This window comes from Paroedura picta, chromosome 16 (genome assembly GCF_049243985.1).
Source record: "Paroedura picta isolate Pp20150507F chromosome 16, Ppicta_v3.0, whole genome shotgun sequence".
NCBI classification, from domain to species: domain Eukaryota; kingdom Metazoa; phylum Chordata; class Lepidosauria; order Squamata; family Gekkonidae; genus Paroedura; species Paroedura picta.
The window spans coordinates 22,549,202-22,566,604 of NC_135384.1; the positions used below are offsets into that span (position 1 = coordinate 22,549,202).

Below are 17,403 nucleotides of genomic sequence, written 5' to 3' on the forward strand. Positions count from 1 at the left end.
AGTTACTTCCGCCGAGCCAAAGTTTCCGTCTTCGGTTCTGTCCCGGCAGCCCGAAATACGGGCCGTGTCGGAGCTGGCTGACCTCTTGCAGCGTCCTCGCTTGGTGTAACTTGGGCAAGGAGGCTGGTAGGAGGGGACACTTTCGCTTTTGCACGAGTGCCTTTCCTGTCCGCACTGCCCCCACCCCCCCTCTCTCTCTCACTCTCTCTCTCTCTCCTTGCCTTGCCTGCTCTCCTTTCCCGACCCCCCCCCTTCCTTTCCACTGAATTGTGTCTGGTTCCATCTGGGAGAGAGAGCACTGGACGCCCCCTCCCCACCTTGGCAACTTGAAGCACAAGCACCAACTCCGAGGGGGCGCGGTGTGGGGGGGGAATCATATCCTGCCCTTTCCTGATCAGAAGCGTGTGGGCTTCTCTCTCTCCCTCTCTCTCCCCCCCCCCCCCAACTCACACTCTCTCTCTCATATTTTCGCAATCTTGCCCCCTCCCCTTCCCCCGCGCTGCCCTTCCCGCCCGCTCCTCTCGGCCTTTCCCCCCCTCCAGCGAAGGCGCTTCAGCCAATGAGGGAGCCGTTCCGGGCAAGCCACGTCCTTCGCGTGTGTGTGTGGGGTGGGAGGGGGGGTAGGGGGAGTGGAGGTGGGGAGAGGAGAGAGGGGAGAAGAAGCCGGGCCAGCTCCGGCGGGGAGTCGAGGCGACCCTCCCTGGGCAGACGGCCGCCTTTGCTCACGATCCCCCCCCCCCCCCGCCGCGCATCCCGTCTCGTCCCGTCCCGTCCGGTGCCGTCCCCTGCCTGCCTGCCTGCCTGCCTGCGGCCCCGCGGAGAGGCTGCGGCGCTCGCCCATGCGCCGGCTGGCGGCGGGCTGGGCTGGATGGACGTGGACGGCGCCTTCGGAGAGGCCCGCCGGAGCGTGGACGAGGCGCCCGCCAAGGGCATGGACGCCCTGCTGAGCCCGGCCGTCTTCGCCGCCGCCGGCGGGCCGTGCCGGAACGCGGTGCTCAGCGGTCCGGGCCCCTCGGCGCCCCCCGCCGCCTACCCCGCCCTGGACGGCGCCGAGCCGGCCGCCAAGCAATGCCTCCCGTGCCCCGCGGCGGCGGCGGGCATCCCGCAGGCCTCCTCGGCCGCCGCCACCACGGCCGCGCCTTTCTCCTACGGCTGCTTCGGCAGCGGCTACTGCTCGTACCGCGTGGCCCGCGGCGCCCTCAAGCCCTGCGCCGCCCCGCCGCCGGCCGCCTACCCGCCCGACAAGTACGTGGACGCCTGCAGCGCCGCCGCCGCCGCGCCCCCGGAGGACTACCAGACGCGCCCCGCCGAGTTCGCCTTCTACCCGGGCTACGCCGGCCCCTACCAGCCCGTGGCCAACTACCTGGACGTTTCCGTGGTGCAGACCCTCGGAGGGCCGCCCGGCGACGCCCGGCACGAGGCCCTGCTGCCCGTGGACCCTTACCACCAGCCCTGGGCCCTGGCCCCAGGCTGGAACAACCAGGTGTGCTGCCCCAAGGAGCAGAGCCCCGCCGGACACTTTTGGAAAACCGCCTTCGCAGGTAAGCCCGCGCCGCCCGGCCAGGATGCGGAGAGGGACTGTCTGGAAGCCCCCTCCTGGGGCGGGGGGAGAGGTGGGGGTTGGAAACTCTGCACATGCTCTGAGCCCTGGGCTGGTTCTTCCAGCGAGGATTCCCGGAATGCGTTGCTCTGCCTGTTGCCCTTTTCCTTTTTGAGCGCGTCAGCTGCGTATTTTTCCAGGCTGTGCAACAACACCGCCAAACGACTAGCCATATTGAACAGACACACGCCCCATGGGGGCTTCCTCACAGACGCTGGCTCCTGCACTTCCAATTCCCTTAAAGTGAACTTGCATTTTCCTCGCTGAAATGGCAAAATCCCCTTGCGCGGGCATTCCGAGTGGACTGAAATCGCCTTATGCTTCGGGTGGGTGAAGGTGCCCCTCTAGAAGTAGACTCTCCCTTTCACGTTATAGGCAAAGTTCCAGGCTAGACACGGTTTGGGGTAATTGCAGTCGAATTATTATTACAAATGATGCATTGGGTTAACAAGTCTCTTTCTGTGTGTATGTGTGTGTGTGTGTGTGTTTCTGAGGGTGGTTTAAGTCTGGGAAGCTGCCCAGGAATGTTGTGAAATCTATTTTCTGCTTCCTTTCAAGTCCCAGATGGGGGTGAGCCAGGTTGTAGCTCTTCAGCTGGCCCTGCTTTGCCTTCCCAATTGCAGTCAGCCACAGAGAAGGGACCTGTGGAGAAGTAATTTAAAAGCAGGGTAATCAAAAAAAAAAAAAAAAAAGATGGACGTGCCTCTGAACATGTACAGATTCCTAATCCCCCAGTGGCTGGTTTGCCAGTGTCCACCATCTCTATGATTTGGCATGAAATGAGTTCAGAGCTTTTGGCTCCAGCTCCTGTCTTGCAATCGATTTAGCACAAATTTAGTGCACATCATTCCAGGCTCCAGGGTTCCGATGTTGTACCCTTCTGATTTCCCTTCTTTGGCCCTTCCCGACTTTGTTTCTTTGAGTGTGATTCAAATTGCAGGATCTACAGATCCGCAGGAAACGAAATCTGCAAGAGAGCCATCCTAAACTGTAAGAGAGCCATCTACTCAGAATCCTGCTGGATGGGGCTTCTTGAGGGGCTTATGTTGGTGAGGAGCAGAAGCGTCAGGACACATGGTGGGAAATGAAAACCAGGAGGTCATTTAAGTGCTAGATACTGCTGCGGTTGGCCCGTTTGGAGCCATTTGTTTGACCTGGAGATGCAGTGTTGCTAGCCTACACAGGCTTAAAGGTGCGTAAAGGTGAAGAGTGCAAGCCAGAGTGCACTAGAAAATGGCCACTTCAGTTAGATATATTTTTTAAAAATTAAGGATCTCCAGAATGACCTGATCTTATGACGAAACACTGCAAAATTGTTTTAAAAATGGACAGCATGGAAGTTTTAAAAACAAGGCCTCATAATATATACAGTGGCATACAACAATCTGATCCTTAAACGTAGTCTAACACTGATATTCACAGAAATATTATGAGAAATATTGTGAGATAGATAATACATGCAGAGATAGCTGGTATACTTTGGTCTCTTGCTGTTTTAAATGTTCCAATTCATTGTTTATGGACAATGTCCCATCTCATTGATGGTATTGACTCACTCTGGATATTTCACCTTGAGCCCAAGTGAGAAGGGCTGACCGCAAGGAATGTAAAATAAAAATACATTTTGGGGGAGGGGCATGTTGTAAGTCCAGTGTCAGGAGCTGGACTAGATAGCCGCTGGAGGTCCCGTTCTGCTCTTATAATCCCACAATTCTTTGCAGGGCCCTCCAGTGACTGCATCATGTAATTCAATCAGACTTCACCACAAGGGGTCATGCAGCCTTCCCTAGCCTGCTCCCTTTAATAGCGTTCTGGGCCTAATGGAAATCGATACCTGCAACCCGCTAAGCCACCTTCTCAGGCTCAGGGCCCGTTAAATTTCTCAGGATATCAGGGTGCCTTGGGGCAGCCAAACAGGAGACATTTTAGAAGTGACTCTTTCACAGCTTTTTTGGGGAAAGGAATTGTGCAAAGCTGGTCGCAGTATTATAATAATATAATATAGATGTAAAATGTAACCTCTGATATATAATAATACAGTATTGTGGGTAGCATTGCACAGTCTGTTTTTCAGAAATATATCAGTTCTGCAGGCGGAAATGTTCTATGGAACGCCAGGGTTGGCGTATTCCTACTGTAATTCTTCACTGCAATTCTGAGCACATATACCCCCTTCTAAATTAAGTAGCTGCCCTAAATTGTTTAGATAAACAAAACAAAGGTTGCAAGAAGGAGCTGGAGAAGGAGTCCATAGTCCTGTGATTGTTATATTAGAAATCTTATGTTTAACTGAGGTTGTATCACTTAAGCCTATTAATACGCAAGAAGCAAAATTTTATTCCCCATCAGGAAATCCTACCTGTGACATTGGCCGCAGTTCCGTATCCCAACTGGATAACCATTATTAATGGAAATACCATAATTAATTGGTGCTTTTAGAATTTCAGCTCCACTTCTGTTAGGTTGCGAAGGAGTGCCCAGTGCTAAATGTATGCTGCCATAAATGTATGCCATATTACATTAGTGTAGAGTTGAATTACAGAGCTCAAGTCTGGCATTTGGCCCTGCAATCAATGGCCAAGATCCCTCCTGTTTTTGAATGTGAGTTGAGATTTCCTAGAAAGTATTAGAATGTTTTTTTTTAATAGGCACACATCCTGAGTCACAACATAAGCGGTCTTTTCTCAGTGACATCAATGGCTTCATTGTACTGGGTCCAACTCAAACCAGCCAGGATCTAAATGCACAAGTCATTTCCCGCCATTGCATTGCAGACGCTGTGCGCTCCTTGCACAGCTTTTCAAATCACTGTGTCTCACAACAATATTCATGTTCTGCATTGTTGTGTGTGATGACCCATTATAGGCCCCAAGCAAGTCCTGTGCATTTTCATGTTCAGTAGCATAGTGCAACCTTCTATTCCCAATTGTCTTCCAGAATTCAATACACTTTTGGTTTCAAAATTATTAATTACTACAATACATATTCCTGACTTGTGTGGTGCCCGGTATTATTACTCTGCAGAAGGGGCGGGGGAGTGTGATGCTGCACAGCCCTAAAAGATGCAAGAAGCAGGCCATTTCCCATCTAGGTCTTAAAGTCAATAGGCTGCTCAGCCACAAAAAGACAGCTATATAACCCAAAGTTATTGCTGTTCCATATTCATGGAAAACAAACTACATTTAATTGCAGCAGTGATATAATTGCATACATCTCGTGTCATATTAAAACCCGGGTCCACTAACACTCATTAAATGATAGTTAGAAGAGAAAGAAGGCTTCTTATTCAAATAAAGGTCTGGGCATTTTCTTCTCGGATCTAAATCAATTAGACAGGAAAAGAACCGTTCAGTCTTTTCTACCAAAGACTTAAGTCTGGATCCCCTTTCTTGGCCTGTGAATTTTCCAGGAAAGACAGCAAGAGGGAGTAAATTCATTCGTGCAAAAGACATGCGCAAATGTGCTTTCAAAGGTGACTGGGCTTGTGGGGGCAGAATTTTCCCCTGAACTGCGTCTGAATGCTTTGATTCAATTATGTATGAAGCAGCCCTTTACTACCGGCGCAGCTTATTGGACGATGAAATGACTAATTAAATAAATTCACAATTGTTCCAGTTCAACAATACATCAGCACAAAAGGCAGTGCAATTCGCATGTGCTCTCTTTCTAAGTCCACAACACAATATTGTTGTAACACTGCACTCCCAAAGGAGCATAAATATTCAGTATAAATATTTCAGTAATAGGCAGTGCTGTGTAAGTTCCTTTGCTGCATGATGCTGGGGGGATTGTTGATTAGAATCTAAGCAAGGAAGCGTTTTCCCAGGCAGGCAAGATGTGCTGGCAAAAATATCCATCCCAAAGAGTCCTTAAGGACCATGCAAGCCCACGAGGTGACTATCCAACAAGCCTTAGTAACCAATACACTCTTCATGTCTAGCTTCCTCAACCATGGCAAGAACAGGAGTAATTTTCACTCATGCCTAGTAGAACTGGCTCCCCAAGGAGATGCATAAAGCATCCTCATGATTATCTCTCTGCAAGCCATTGAACATTGAACTGTTCTTGGGGCCTCTAGAATGAAGTTTTTAAAAATAACTCAACGGATTTTGATATGAGTGAGCTTGTGGTTAGACCTTCTACAATGTTATTGGGGGTTGATCAACTTTAAGTGTTGAACTGTATATATTATTTCAACTTTTAGTACATGGCCTTGTTGTTTGTAGAACTATAGTAAGGCAGAATATACCACGACCACTACTACTAGGAGTAAAACTAGTATTACTACTACTAATAGTAGCAATGGCAAAATATATATGTGTGTGATTACACACACACACACACACAATGAAGCTGTTTTAAATTCACTCTTTTCAGTGGGAGAATTGGGTAGGTGATTCTCTCTTACACTGAAAATACAAAAGGGCCTCATCTTAGCCAGATCATGCCCTTATTTGTTTCTAAATAATTCATAATGGCATCCAAGACGCACCTGAGCTCTTGGATTGGAAGGCAAATACGGGGCAAATCTGCCTAATGCTGCTCTTAATCCCCCCCAAAGTATATGGACTCGAATTCACAGACGACATATATCTGGGACCTCAGTTAGGCTGCAGTGCTAAGAATACTTTCCTGAGAACAATCCCCATTGAATAAAATGGGACCGGTGTCCATCTGAGGATACCAGTTTACACCTGCTTGCTCAATTAGAATATATTTTACATTATTCTGTACATGCACTTTGGTTTGGAACTGTACCTGGGTGATTCTATCCAGGGCAAGAATTAGGTATTTTCTTTCCCCATTAGTTTCTCCCTTTTCCAAAGGGAATTTTGCAGGGCCACCCTGATTTGCTTGTCATGAAATCTTAATGCCTGAGAATTCTGTGCATGGGTAATAAAGATGCTTAATATTTTCCAAAAGGCAGCCCAACCCCTGTACCTACTGGCTTTATAAAAGCGACAAGTTTATTTTACTTTGCCACATTGTAAATATATATACAGAGACCAGTAATATGAAAACCCTTGTTTGAATGAAATGCATGGAGCTGCCAGTGCTGCAGTTTTGAGGCCAGCATGGCAGGCCCTGTGTTTGTTTGGGTGGCATTAAGAATTGCACAACAAATGGAAGACTGCCAATGAAATCTTAAAATACAAGCAAGCGCACATGTTGAAATCCAATCAGGACAGCCATGTGCACAGGATAATCGCTTAGAATGCATAGATGGAGAAAGCAGGAAGAACGGAGACAGGGCATCGAGATATTTGGCTGGTCTTAATACTATGTAGGATTTATTTGGAGTGTAATATATTATGTAGTACATAGTATTGTCCCTGATGTAGTGTATGTATTAGTACTAGTAGTACTCTAATTTAGCAGTAGGTTACATGGTATTTATACACATTTGGAGGGGGGAGTTCTTTTAAACATTAGTGTATATTTCAAATGTAGATGCTGCCCTTCCCCGAAAACTCAGGGCAGCTTTCGATATATTTTTTGCAGACAATGTTGACTAAAATCTGAGTTCTCGCTGCTCCTGAAGAGTCCTGGGAGATGAACGGCCAGTAAATGGCATGCCTTTTGAATCCCCCAACAAAAACAATTCAACTCAGGACTAGTTCTGTGATTTCTGTCTCTTCCCTTCTTTTTTCAAAAAACGCACGCTGTTTTCCCTAAGAGTGTAGCAGAGGGGGAGAGAGAGCGCGCCCGACACACATCTACTTGCAAGCAAATGCGGCTGAGTTCATTTGGGTTTGGAAATCGTGACACAACGCCCCTTCTCCGGTGTTCCCAGAGACTCCCACGCCGTTTAGCCGGACGTCGCTTAGATTTCTGTCCCCACATCCGCTTGTGAATTTCAGTGATAACCTGGGTTCCAAACAAAGGATCGAGGGCACAATAGCACAGTCACAGGGAGCGTCCCTAAGCAGCACCGAGCTGGGGGGGCTTTGGTTAAAATAAAGTTAAAAAAATAAATAAACGACGGCCAGAGAAGGAGGAGGAGAAGAAGAAGAAGGGGGAAAGCACGTACCCCTTTTGGCTAGACTGGGGCATTTGCGTCTTAGTCAGTTTCACCTGGGGAGGAGGGGAGACAAAGACCGCCTTGTCAATTTCACTCCCTCCAGGCTGCCTTCGCTCCAGCAGGCCTGTCTAACCCTCGACTCTCTCTCTCTCTCCCCCCCTCCCCGCCCCAAATCTCTTCCCCTCTCTCTCTCGCTGGGCAGAAGCGGTGGGCCAACACCCTCCGGAGGGCTGCTCCTTCCGCCGCGGCCGCAAGAAGCGGATCCCGTACAGCAAAGGGCAGCTGAAGGAGCTGGAGAAGGAGTACGCCAACAGCAAGTTCATCACCAAGGATAAGAGGAGAAAGATCTCCGCGGCCACCAACCTCTCCGAGAGACAGATCACCATTTGGTTCCAGAACCGGCGGGTGAAGGAGAAGAAGATCGTGGCCAAGGTGAAAACCACCGCCAACCCCAGCAGCTCCACCAGCAGCGGCGGCAGCACCCCGTGAGAGACGGACTCAGCCCAGACAGCGTGGGCCGGAGGGGAGGAAGAAGCCCCGCGGGGGGAGAAAGGGACGGGGCGCGTCTCCGCGGACTCCCCACCGCCTGGCCTGGAGAGGTGAAGGGGGGAGGGGGACGCGGCCGGGATCGTGGCTCCCCCCTCCTGCTTGCTTCCCGGCTGCCTCCACACGCCCTCCGTCTCGGCGGAAGCAGACGAAACCCGCGGCCTCTGAGCCCGCCTCTCTCTCTCTCTCTCTCTGATTTTATATATATTTTTTTTGTTAGTACGCGTTTTGTTTTGCTTTCCTCGAATAAGTTAAGACCCCGATTCACAAACAAAAGAAACAAGCCGTTGATTTTTAAGAATGCTGCAACGTTGTTCTTTTACTTCTTGTTGTTGTTGTTATTTTTTATGAGGATGTAATGGGGGGAGGGGAAAAAAAAAAGAAAACCACGTGCAATGTACAATTTATTTTTTATGGACTTTCTCCCTCCCCCCGCCCCCTTTGGTTGCCGCCTTAGCGTCCGTGCGATGCGGATTTGTATTCTCTTTCCTTTGTAGGGAATTCAGTAGTGACGAACTACTTTGGGGGAAGTGGGGGCGGGGAGAGACGAAGGCGACGCGCAGACAAAAGGAAGGGAGGTGGGTGGGGGGAAATCTGCCTACCATCGAACTGAATTTTAAATAATTTCTCAGTAATCAGAATGTCTGGGCTCGCTTTACGGTTCCCTTTGTCAGCCGCTTTGAAAACCTCTCGTGAAGCCAGACTCAATTAGCCGCTGTGAATTCTTGATAGGTATTTTTTACTAGGGAAAATATCTACCATTTTTTAAAAAACTATATATATGCAACATAATCGATGCTTTGGGCGGTTTATACATTTGGGAAACAATGTGTGCCATTATTTATATATATAAATATCTATTTATATATATAAATATGTATATATATATCTCCTGCATGCTTGCCTTTGAAGGTGGACCACAAGATTTTTTTCCCCCTCGCTGTCGACCTGATCCCATGGCAAACGAGAAATGCCGTGGATATGCATTTGCTTACTACCAAAATCTCCATCGAAGTGCCTTTGAGGACACTGACTTAAGCGGGAGGTAGAAGACATTGGGTGCAATCTTCAACAGTTCTACTCAGAAGTAAGGCCCATGTTACTCAAGAGGGTTTGCTTCCCGGAAAGTGCCTTTGAGGTTGAAGCCAAAAGCTGCTCCATGTGCATGTAATCCTGGTCATGTGTGCTAGCCCATTTTGAGGGTGGGGGTGGGGGGGGTTAACTTGAAAGCCTTAGGCAGAAAAAAAAAGCATGGACCTTCAACGCCCACCCCCTTCAAATGATATTTCGAGCCCTGCAGCTTAAATTCTAGATTCAAATGGGTTGCTATGTTGGTCTGAAGTAGCACAATAAAATCAGAGTCCAACTTTAAAACCAACAAAGATTTATTCAGGGCGTGAGCTTTATTTATTCAGGGCGTGCTTGCACTCGAAAGCTCACACCCTGAATAAATCTTTGTTGATCTTAAAGGTGCTACTGGACTCTGATTTTATTGAGGTTAAATTCTAGGCATGCTGACTCGAAAGTCAGTCCCGTTGTGTTGAATGGGGCTTAATCCCAGGTCCGCGGGCATAGGTTTGCAGCCCGATTTTGCGCCTTATTTGTATAATGTGGAGTAATTTAGATTGGACACGACTGTTGAATTTATCTCTGCTCCTGCAATATTTGGAAGACCGTCTTAGGTGGCTTCCCTTGATGTCAATTTCTTTAGAATGTTTCTTGAAGGGAGGGGCCTGGAAAGGTGCGTTTTGAAGGCTGAGTAACAACAGATGCTTCTATGCGGCAAAACCTGATAGTAATAAATACTTCTATTACTGCTATGACTATTATAGTCCTGGTCCTGTTCTTAAGGACGGATTATTTCGTTGGCCGTTTTAACAAGACAGGTATCGGATCTAAAGAAGACAGAATGAAGAGGGGGTGGATAAGTATTACAAGCGCCAAAAGAATACAGCTCGGCGCAAACTTGACTTATAAAAGCGTAAATAAAGAAAACAAATGCGATTTAAATCAGTGGGCCTCACTTCCAAGCACCGTTTTGGGGGAAGACGTTCAAAGGGAAGTAGCCAGCTCTCTAATCGTTTTTTTTTTGGGGGGGGAATTATAAACAAGCTCACTCTCCTATACATGTTGTACATAATTCCTCCTTGAATGTCATAAAGGTCGCATAAAGGGGACACATGGAATCAATAAACAAGAACTAAACCAGTAATAAAACAAAGGGCGTGCGCAAAAATCACTTCGCGACGTGTTTCTTTCACTGGTCGGTATCCAGATTGGTGCTTGCAATGCGGGAGGGGGGGGGGATGTCATGCCCAAAATGGATTGTTGTTGGGATGGGAAACTCCATGTTCAAAATAAGGTTTGGGGACGATTGTAAACTCAAAGCCTCGCAAGTCCACCTCTCCCCATGTCTCTCTTTCCCTCGGCTTTCTGCCTCCCACCCAATATGCCAGATAATGTGAGGTTTTATTCCCCCATCCCCACCCCATTTACAAAGGATCCGAGGTTTTATTGTATAAAGCAAACTGAGAATGTCTCCCATTAACAGGAGGCGCGGAGGCCAAGTTCAAGGATATACAGAATCTGGAGACTGACTCTCTCTTTCTCTCTGTTTCTGTCTCTGCCTCTCTCTGTCTTTCTCTGTCTCTGTCTCTCCACTGTTTTGGAAATGCAAGAGGATTTCGAATTTTATAGCCAATATCACGTTCTGTTCTTCCTGGCAGGCCATTGATCATGGCAGCTGGGGATAAGGGAGGGTTGCTCCCTCCCTCCCCCTCCCCCTCCCCCTCCCCCTCCCCCTCCTCTGCCATTCAGATATTGTGTGTTTTATAAGCGATTTCATTGGGAGGAAGTTCTATTCCGCAATCGACGGGAACGGCTGCCGGATGTATCTCCTGGCGCTGGAGGACGGGGGTACCTTGGGGTTTGGTAGAGACAGGGCGGGGAAAGGGTCGACTAGAGCTGACCTAAACTGTGTCGGCGGCCCTGCAGCTTGCTACCTCTAGTAGCCAGGGAGGAGGAGCAGTTTCCCTGCCACAGTAAATCTAGCCTTAACTTTGACCCCCTAGGTCGGGTAACTGCTGGCAATTAGGCCCTGTTGACCTTGACTGTGATCCACACCTCCCTTTCCCCGGAAAAGGAGGTTCTTAAGATCAAAGGGGAGTTTATTGGGCGATTTCCTCGAAGAACAACGCCTCTGCTCTTGCGGGCAAGGTTAGATCACGCGCGCCACCTACCGGCCACGAGAGTCAACGCACGCCCTGAGCGCCAGCGGCGGATCTTAACGAAAGAGGGGGAGGGGAGGGAGAAGAGAGGCCAGGGAAGAATGCAGGGCTGTGCAAGAGGAAAAGAGACCCTCTGGACGGCATTACTATCCTAAGCAAGTCTGTGCAGAAATAAAACCCATTGGGGAGGAAATGTTTAGGGTTGCAGACATCAGCTCTCCCCGCCCCCCACCGTAGGCGTACTTTCTCATCTGCACACAGAGGACTGACCCGAAACCAGCTTTAAAGCCTAAGATCCGGAACCGACTTTGAATGCCAGTGATGAGACAGAGATCTGCGGTCTTGTGCGATGAGTCATCGGCGACCAGGCTGTGGTCTCTGGTCACCTGAAGCTGCCAGAGAACTTTGCAGTGGTGCAGGGGTGCATTGGTGCAGCTAGCCATGCTGTTGCTGCTCCTCTGGCATTCTCGCCCCTGTTTGCTGGTTCCATGCCTGGCACGACGACTAGGAAGGAGACTGTTCTACTGCAGCTTTGGCTTGCTACTCCTGCGGCTCCCGACCAGCGGTGGTAGCTATTATAATGCTCTTATCTGGTTGCTCCTCTCTGCGCTTGTTTCTTTACCTTCACACCTACTAGGAGGAAATCTGCTGCTCTGAGTTCTTCCTTTTAGAAATATTTACTGTTATAAGGGAAGGATACCATCTCAGGCATAAAGGACACAAGTATAATATTTCACCCTGGCCCATGTGGATTCTGATGAAAGCCTCGGTTAAAGTCTCTGTTTTGGGAGGGTGGCCTAACTTCAAATATCTGGATTTCTTTTTTAAGTCATTGGTACTTGGTGTCATTGAACATCTCTGAGAAAAGTCCCATCATGCTCTAGTTCAGGGGAAGTCAACCTGTGGTCCTCCAGATGTTCATGGACTACAATTCCCATGAGTCCCTGCCAGTTCATGGCAATTGTAGTCCATGAACATCTGGAGGACCACGGGTTGACTACCCCTGCCAAATTTGGGTATGCGGTCTTTTAGGAAGCCTAACTGTTTCTTGCAACCCTTCCCAAATGAATTCTTCGACTGGAGGACCGTCCTTCCCTTAGAGGCCATCAAGGTCCTGAAGTTTTTTTGAGAGGCAACGCTCCCTTGGTCAGATCTTGTTGTTACAGGCCTCCAGGTTGATGGCAGAGAAGGCCAAAGACTTTCTAACTTCAGGAGGCCAAAAGTGGTCCAAAATAGTGACAGGCCATGCAGATTGCCATACCAATCAGCTCTCGACTAGGCTGCTCCATCCCCTTGAGAAACCCAACCTTCGATAACGGCATGGGAAGGAACCAAGCATCATATCTCAGTCTCCAAACGAAATAAGGAGGAGCTGAAAGAGACGGTGGCTGCTTGCATTGCCTGACGTTTCCTCCACAGCCTGCCCGCCTGGCTTTAAACAGGCCCTTCCAGGAAGCCGTCCATCCAGACTGCAGTCAAATTCCTGGAGGTTTAATCAATGGGACTTTAACCGAGCCGGACTTCGCCGGGTCCGCTTAGATGGTTCGGCAGAGCGAAGCAAGGAAATGTCCCTCCCTGCCGTGCTTCGAACGCTTTCCAGGGAGTAAACCTCAGTGAATAGACTTGAGTAGGCATCTGAGTAGACCTGCTTAGGATTGCCGCAAAGCAAACACGCCTCCAGTGGATCACTCCCCCCCCCCAAGAATATTTACTCGCATGTAAGACCCACTGTGTCCAGTTAGGCTCCCTGCAGTGCCAAGTGAGCATAGACCTTCCTTCCTTCCATCCACACATGCACGACTACATATAAACGCCAGTGGGACTTAAAATATTTAATTTCTGTTGGATCGTGCCCATTTTCTCAGTCCAGGCCCACTTGGCTGTTCGGGGGTAAAGCCCAACTGGGAAGAGGGAACTGCTCGTGGGTATGTGCATGCATTTTGCCTTTATTTCTTATGTTTATCGCAGGCGCCCCACACCTAAAGGCTTATTTACAAGGAGACTGACTGACCTCCTAATAGAAGCTATCGTGCGCAGTTCCCCCCCCGCCCCCCGCCCCCCGCCCCCCGCCCCCCGCCCCCCCCCCCGCCTTCCCCAGCCTCAAGAGAGATCGCTCCGATCGATAGTTGTTTATTGCACTCTTCCCTGGCTTGCAAATGGCCCTTCCTTGCGTCCATGACAGGACATCCTAATGACTGTATTACTTCAGAGTATCCCCATTATTTTTCATGGCTTCCTGCTAGACGGTTTGGAAGTCAGCAGGCTGCCCTTCTCCTCCCCCTCTACGTCCTCTGGCAGCCAACCCGGGTTTTCTCGCCTTTATTCCAATGCACCAGACACCCTCTCCTCTTCCCATGGTCAACCTTTCTCGCCCTGATTTGCAGATTACATCAAATCGCGTCGAGCTTCAATTGAGAACCTCGGCGCGGGTGCGTTTGTGGGTGGGGGTGTGCTGGGGGGGGAGGGAGAGAGAGAGAGAATCCCCCCTTCCATTGCTGATCTTCGGAGTGGGGGGAGGGAAAGGTTTAGTAGGGCGCCATAAAGAATTTACCCAGCGGTTGCAAAAGCACGCATGACATCCTTGTTAAAAATTCTAGAAGGAAGGGCAACCCCGCCACAACCAAGACTTGGCCCAAGCTCTTTATGCTTCGAGCCTCTCTCCTCTCCTCTGCTGCCTCCCCCAACCCACGCCTGGATGTCTCCGCCCCGCTTGGTCATTCCCCCCCCCCACCCAAAAAAAAACCCGGTCTCCAGCCCTCTGCCCAGTCCCCCTCCCCTTCCGTGTAGCCGCCGCCAGTTCTTTCTTCCTTTTAACTCCCCCCCCCCGTCCACTCCTGCGTCTCTGACCCCTGTGAAAGCGGCTTTGCGGAGACCTCCCAGGGCCCAGTAAACAGGGGGGGGGAGGGCGTCGGGGTTTTGTTGTCAAGTTCAATGGCAAAACCGCCTTCCCGTCGTTTCCGGAGGGGGAGAGAGAGAGAAGGAGGTCTCGCTCAGTTCTTGGAAACAGACGGGGGAGGGGGAGGGCGCCTTGCAAGGGGAGGGGGCTCGCAGAGAGGGGGGGTCCACCAGCAGGAAAAAAATAAATACACCTTCAAGGGGATTCAATCTCTCTCTTTTTAAATCCCAAAGCGACCCCCCCCTCCCCCAAGTCCCCTCTCTTTTGGAGGTCTCTCCTCCCGACTTCCCTCTAGGTTCGCCAGGCCCGTAAAGCTCCTTTAAGCCCCGGCGTGCCGTGCGAAATTCCGCCGAGATTAATGGGGCTTTACTTGCGATCCCTGTTCACGCTTTGTTAGGGCGAGGGGGCAGGACGGGCGACTTCCTCGCTTCACAGCAGGGTCTGGGCCCGGCCGGGCCAAGGAATCCGACGGGGCCCCCGCCAGACCGCGGGCTTGGGGGCGGCTCCGGCCTGGCGGGTTGTCAGTCACCGCCTTGGTTCCCACCGACGGCGTGCTCGGAGGACCCTTCGCCCTCGGCCGGGGTCCCGAGTCCCAGTCGCTGGGGAGAAGCCGTCCGGTTGGAGCAAGTCGTGCGGCCGCGTCAGGGCCGGGGTTAACCCGCTTTGCTTCCCAGAGGCCAGCCCCGCGCCAGAGTCCTTGGTTCCCCCTTGGAGCCCGCTGGGTCTAGAGAGACCGCAAGGTCAGGTTGGCCGGGGCTTGGCTACAAGCAAGGGGGTCGGCCCCAGCCAGGTTCCCTCCTCCAGTCCTGCCCAGTTCTCTTCCTTCTTGCCGTCCCGGTCCCACGAGGCTTTTGCCCGGGACCACCAGCATGGCCCTTGTTCGCTGGCTGAAAAGTCCCTTGGCTCCAAACCAGAATGGAAAACGCAGAGCCCGAGGAAAGCGAGAAAAGGTTGACTTTGGAGCGAGAAGCCCTGAACATGGGACACAAACACCCACGACACTACTGGCCAAGGCCCCAGACATCGCTTGCCTGGATCCGGTGAAGACCTCGAGACCCTTCTGCACTCCCGACACATGGTTAGAATCCCATCCATCCATAGCGCCCGGCTCTCTTGCCTCTGGATCCAGACCCCACCCCCCACTCCGATCCCCAGGGAAGCGCCTGGCCCTGCTGTGGGGAAAGCCCCGTGGCCCCCTCGGGAGAGTCCATGGCGGAGACCTCATTGCAATAAGAACCATCAGGACCGGTTTGCTGGAGCCCAGCCCCCGCTTGAAGCTGCGCTGCTGCTGAAGCCCGGGAGCGAAATTCCACAGCGGTGGCCCAATTAGTCAGCCAGAGCAATGGAGAGAAGGAGGCCCATCCGAGGATGCCTGTCACTCTGCTTCCCAGGGTGCCGCAACAGGGTCAGGAGCTACTGTCCCACTGCCTGGTGGGTCCCAGGTTCAAACCCCGGCCGGGCAAGAGGCCTGAGAGCCGCTGCCAGTCTGAATCACCATGGCGAGGAGACATTGATAGATCTGCCCTCCAAGAATCTATCTAATCCCCCTATAAAGCTCTTTATCGCTGTGGTCACCAAAGGCCATGTCTGAATCACCCTCTACGTGAAGGAGTATTTCCTGGTTTGGGTCCTGAGCCTCCTGCCCATCAGATTCATTGGATGCCCTCGAGTTCTAGCATTTTGGGAGAAGGAGCTCTCTCTACTCCGTGCCTAACGTGATTTATTTTTTAAATCTATATACCGCCTTCCCTTTCGAATCAGGGCGGTTTATATGGGATGATGCATCATTTTACATCTGTATATAAAAGAGTGCCAGCTTGGTGTAGTGGTTAGTGCAGACTTCGAATCTGGTGAGCCGGGTTTGATTCCCCGCTCCCCCACATGCAGCCAGCTGGGTGACCTTGGGCTCGCCACACCACTGATAAAGCTGTTCGGACCCAGCAGCAATATCAGGGCTCTCTCAGTCTCACCCGCCTCGCAGGGTGTCTGTTGTGGGGAGAGGAAAGGGAAGGTGAATGTCAGCCGCTTTGAGACTCCTTCGGGTAGAGAAAAGCGGCATATAAGAACCAACTCTTCGGGATCCTGAACGGCCTTTCTCTCCCTGGCTACAGTCTTTGGCTCCCCTTAAGCTGCAAGCTTAAGAACACTTTCCCGGGAGTAAGCCCCAGCTGAACCAAAGGAGGCTTCTGCTAAGTAGACTTGCTTCGGCTGGCTCCCTCAGTCGGCTTAATTTGTTAAAAACCACGCCGACAACGGGTGCAGCTATACCTGCGGCTATGAGAAAACCCCACAGCCCCGTCCCCCGCCTACGCGGCAAGACCTCGGTGAAAACCCTCCCCTCCTCCCCCCTCCTCCCCCCTCCCCCCTCCCCCCTCCCTTTCCTCCTTTCTTCTTTTGTTCAAGTTCATGCCCACACCACAATGGTAGGCTGGGGGGGAGGGGAAGGGGGCTGTTTGGGCGGCAAAGCGGTTTGCCATTGAACTTGCAAACACTGTTTGACACCCCACCCCCCTCACACACACAAGTATTTATGGAAGGGGACATTAAAGAAACTGGCCGATTGACTGGTTTTGGGGAGGGGAGACAGGGCGAGTAGGCCCCCCCCCCGCCCCTCTGCAGGCATCTCAGCCTCAGAGTGGACCCTGTCCGGAGAGATCCCACAACGATCGCGGCTAGGCTTCCCCGAGCGCAGCGTAGGCGGCCGCCCCCCGGGGCTCTTTTGCGGGGTCTGGATTTTAAAAGCCCGGAGGAAGCCCTGCAAGGCCGGCTCGGATCTGGGATTCATTTCAATGCTGCCCGGCCGAAGCGGGCCGCTGGACCCTCTAGGTATGATGCAAGGGGAGGATTGCGCTTTGTGATGTCGGGGCCAGATTTTCCCCTCGCTTCCCCCAGCCTCCCCCGCCTCCCGCGGGAGTCCGGCCGATCGGGCTTAACCCGTTGCTCCCCGCAGCCGGCTGCGAATGCGCGCGAGGGCGCGGGGACCCAATCCGCCGGGAAGCTGTTGCTGTGATGTTTATTAATTTATTTAGATGGATGATCAACCAGCCCGCCCTGATAGGCTCGGCGCACATGCCCCACGGAACCACTTGCGGAGGAGAACTGCCAGGGAGCC

General features: G+C 51.4%; 1 protein-coding gene across 1 annotated transcript; it reads left to right on the forward strand.

Moving 5' to 3' along the window:
* The first annotated feature begins 773 nt into the window (after window positions 1-773).
* On the forward strand, window positions 774-10,377 carry HOXB13 (homeobox B13). The gene is made up of 2 exons (XM_077315089.1): window positions 774-1,541; window positions 7,825-10,377. The coding sequence occupies exons 1-2, from the start codon at window positions 869-871 to the stop codon at window positions 8,109-8,111; spliced, it is 960 nt and encodes a 319-aa protein (XP_077171204.1). The 5' UTR covers window positions 774-868; the 3' UTR covers window positions 8,112-10,377.
* The last annotated feature ends 7,026 nt before the right edge of the window (window positions 10,378-17,403 follow it).

What these genes read in the sequence shown, in the direction of transcription:
- HOXB13 (XM_077315089.1), top strand. Translation starts at nt 869, where the DNA reads ATGGACGTGGACGGCGCCTTCGGAGAGGCCCGCCGGAGCGTGGACGAG. An exon ending in TTGGAAAACCGCCTTCGCAG is followed by an intron (nt 1,542 to 7,824) that starts GTAAGCCCGCGC and finishes CTCGCTGGGCAG; the next exon opens with AAGCGGTGGGCCAACACCCT.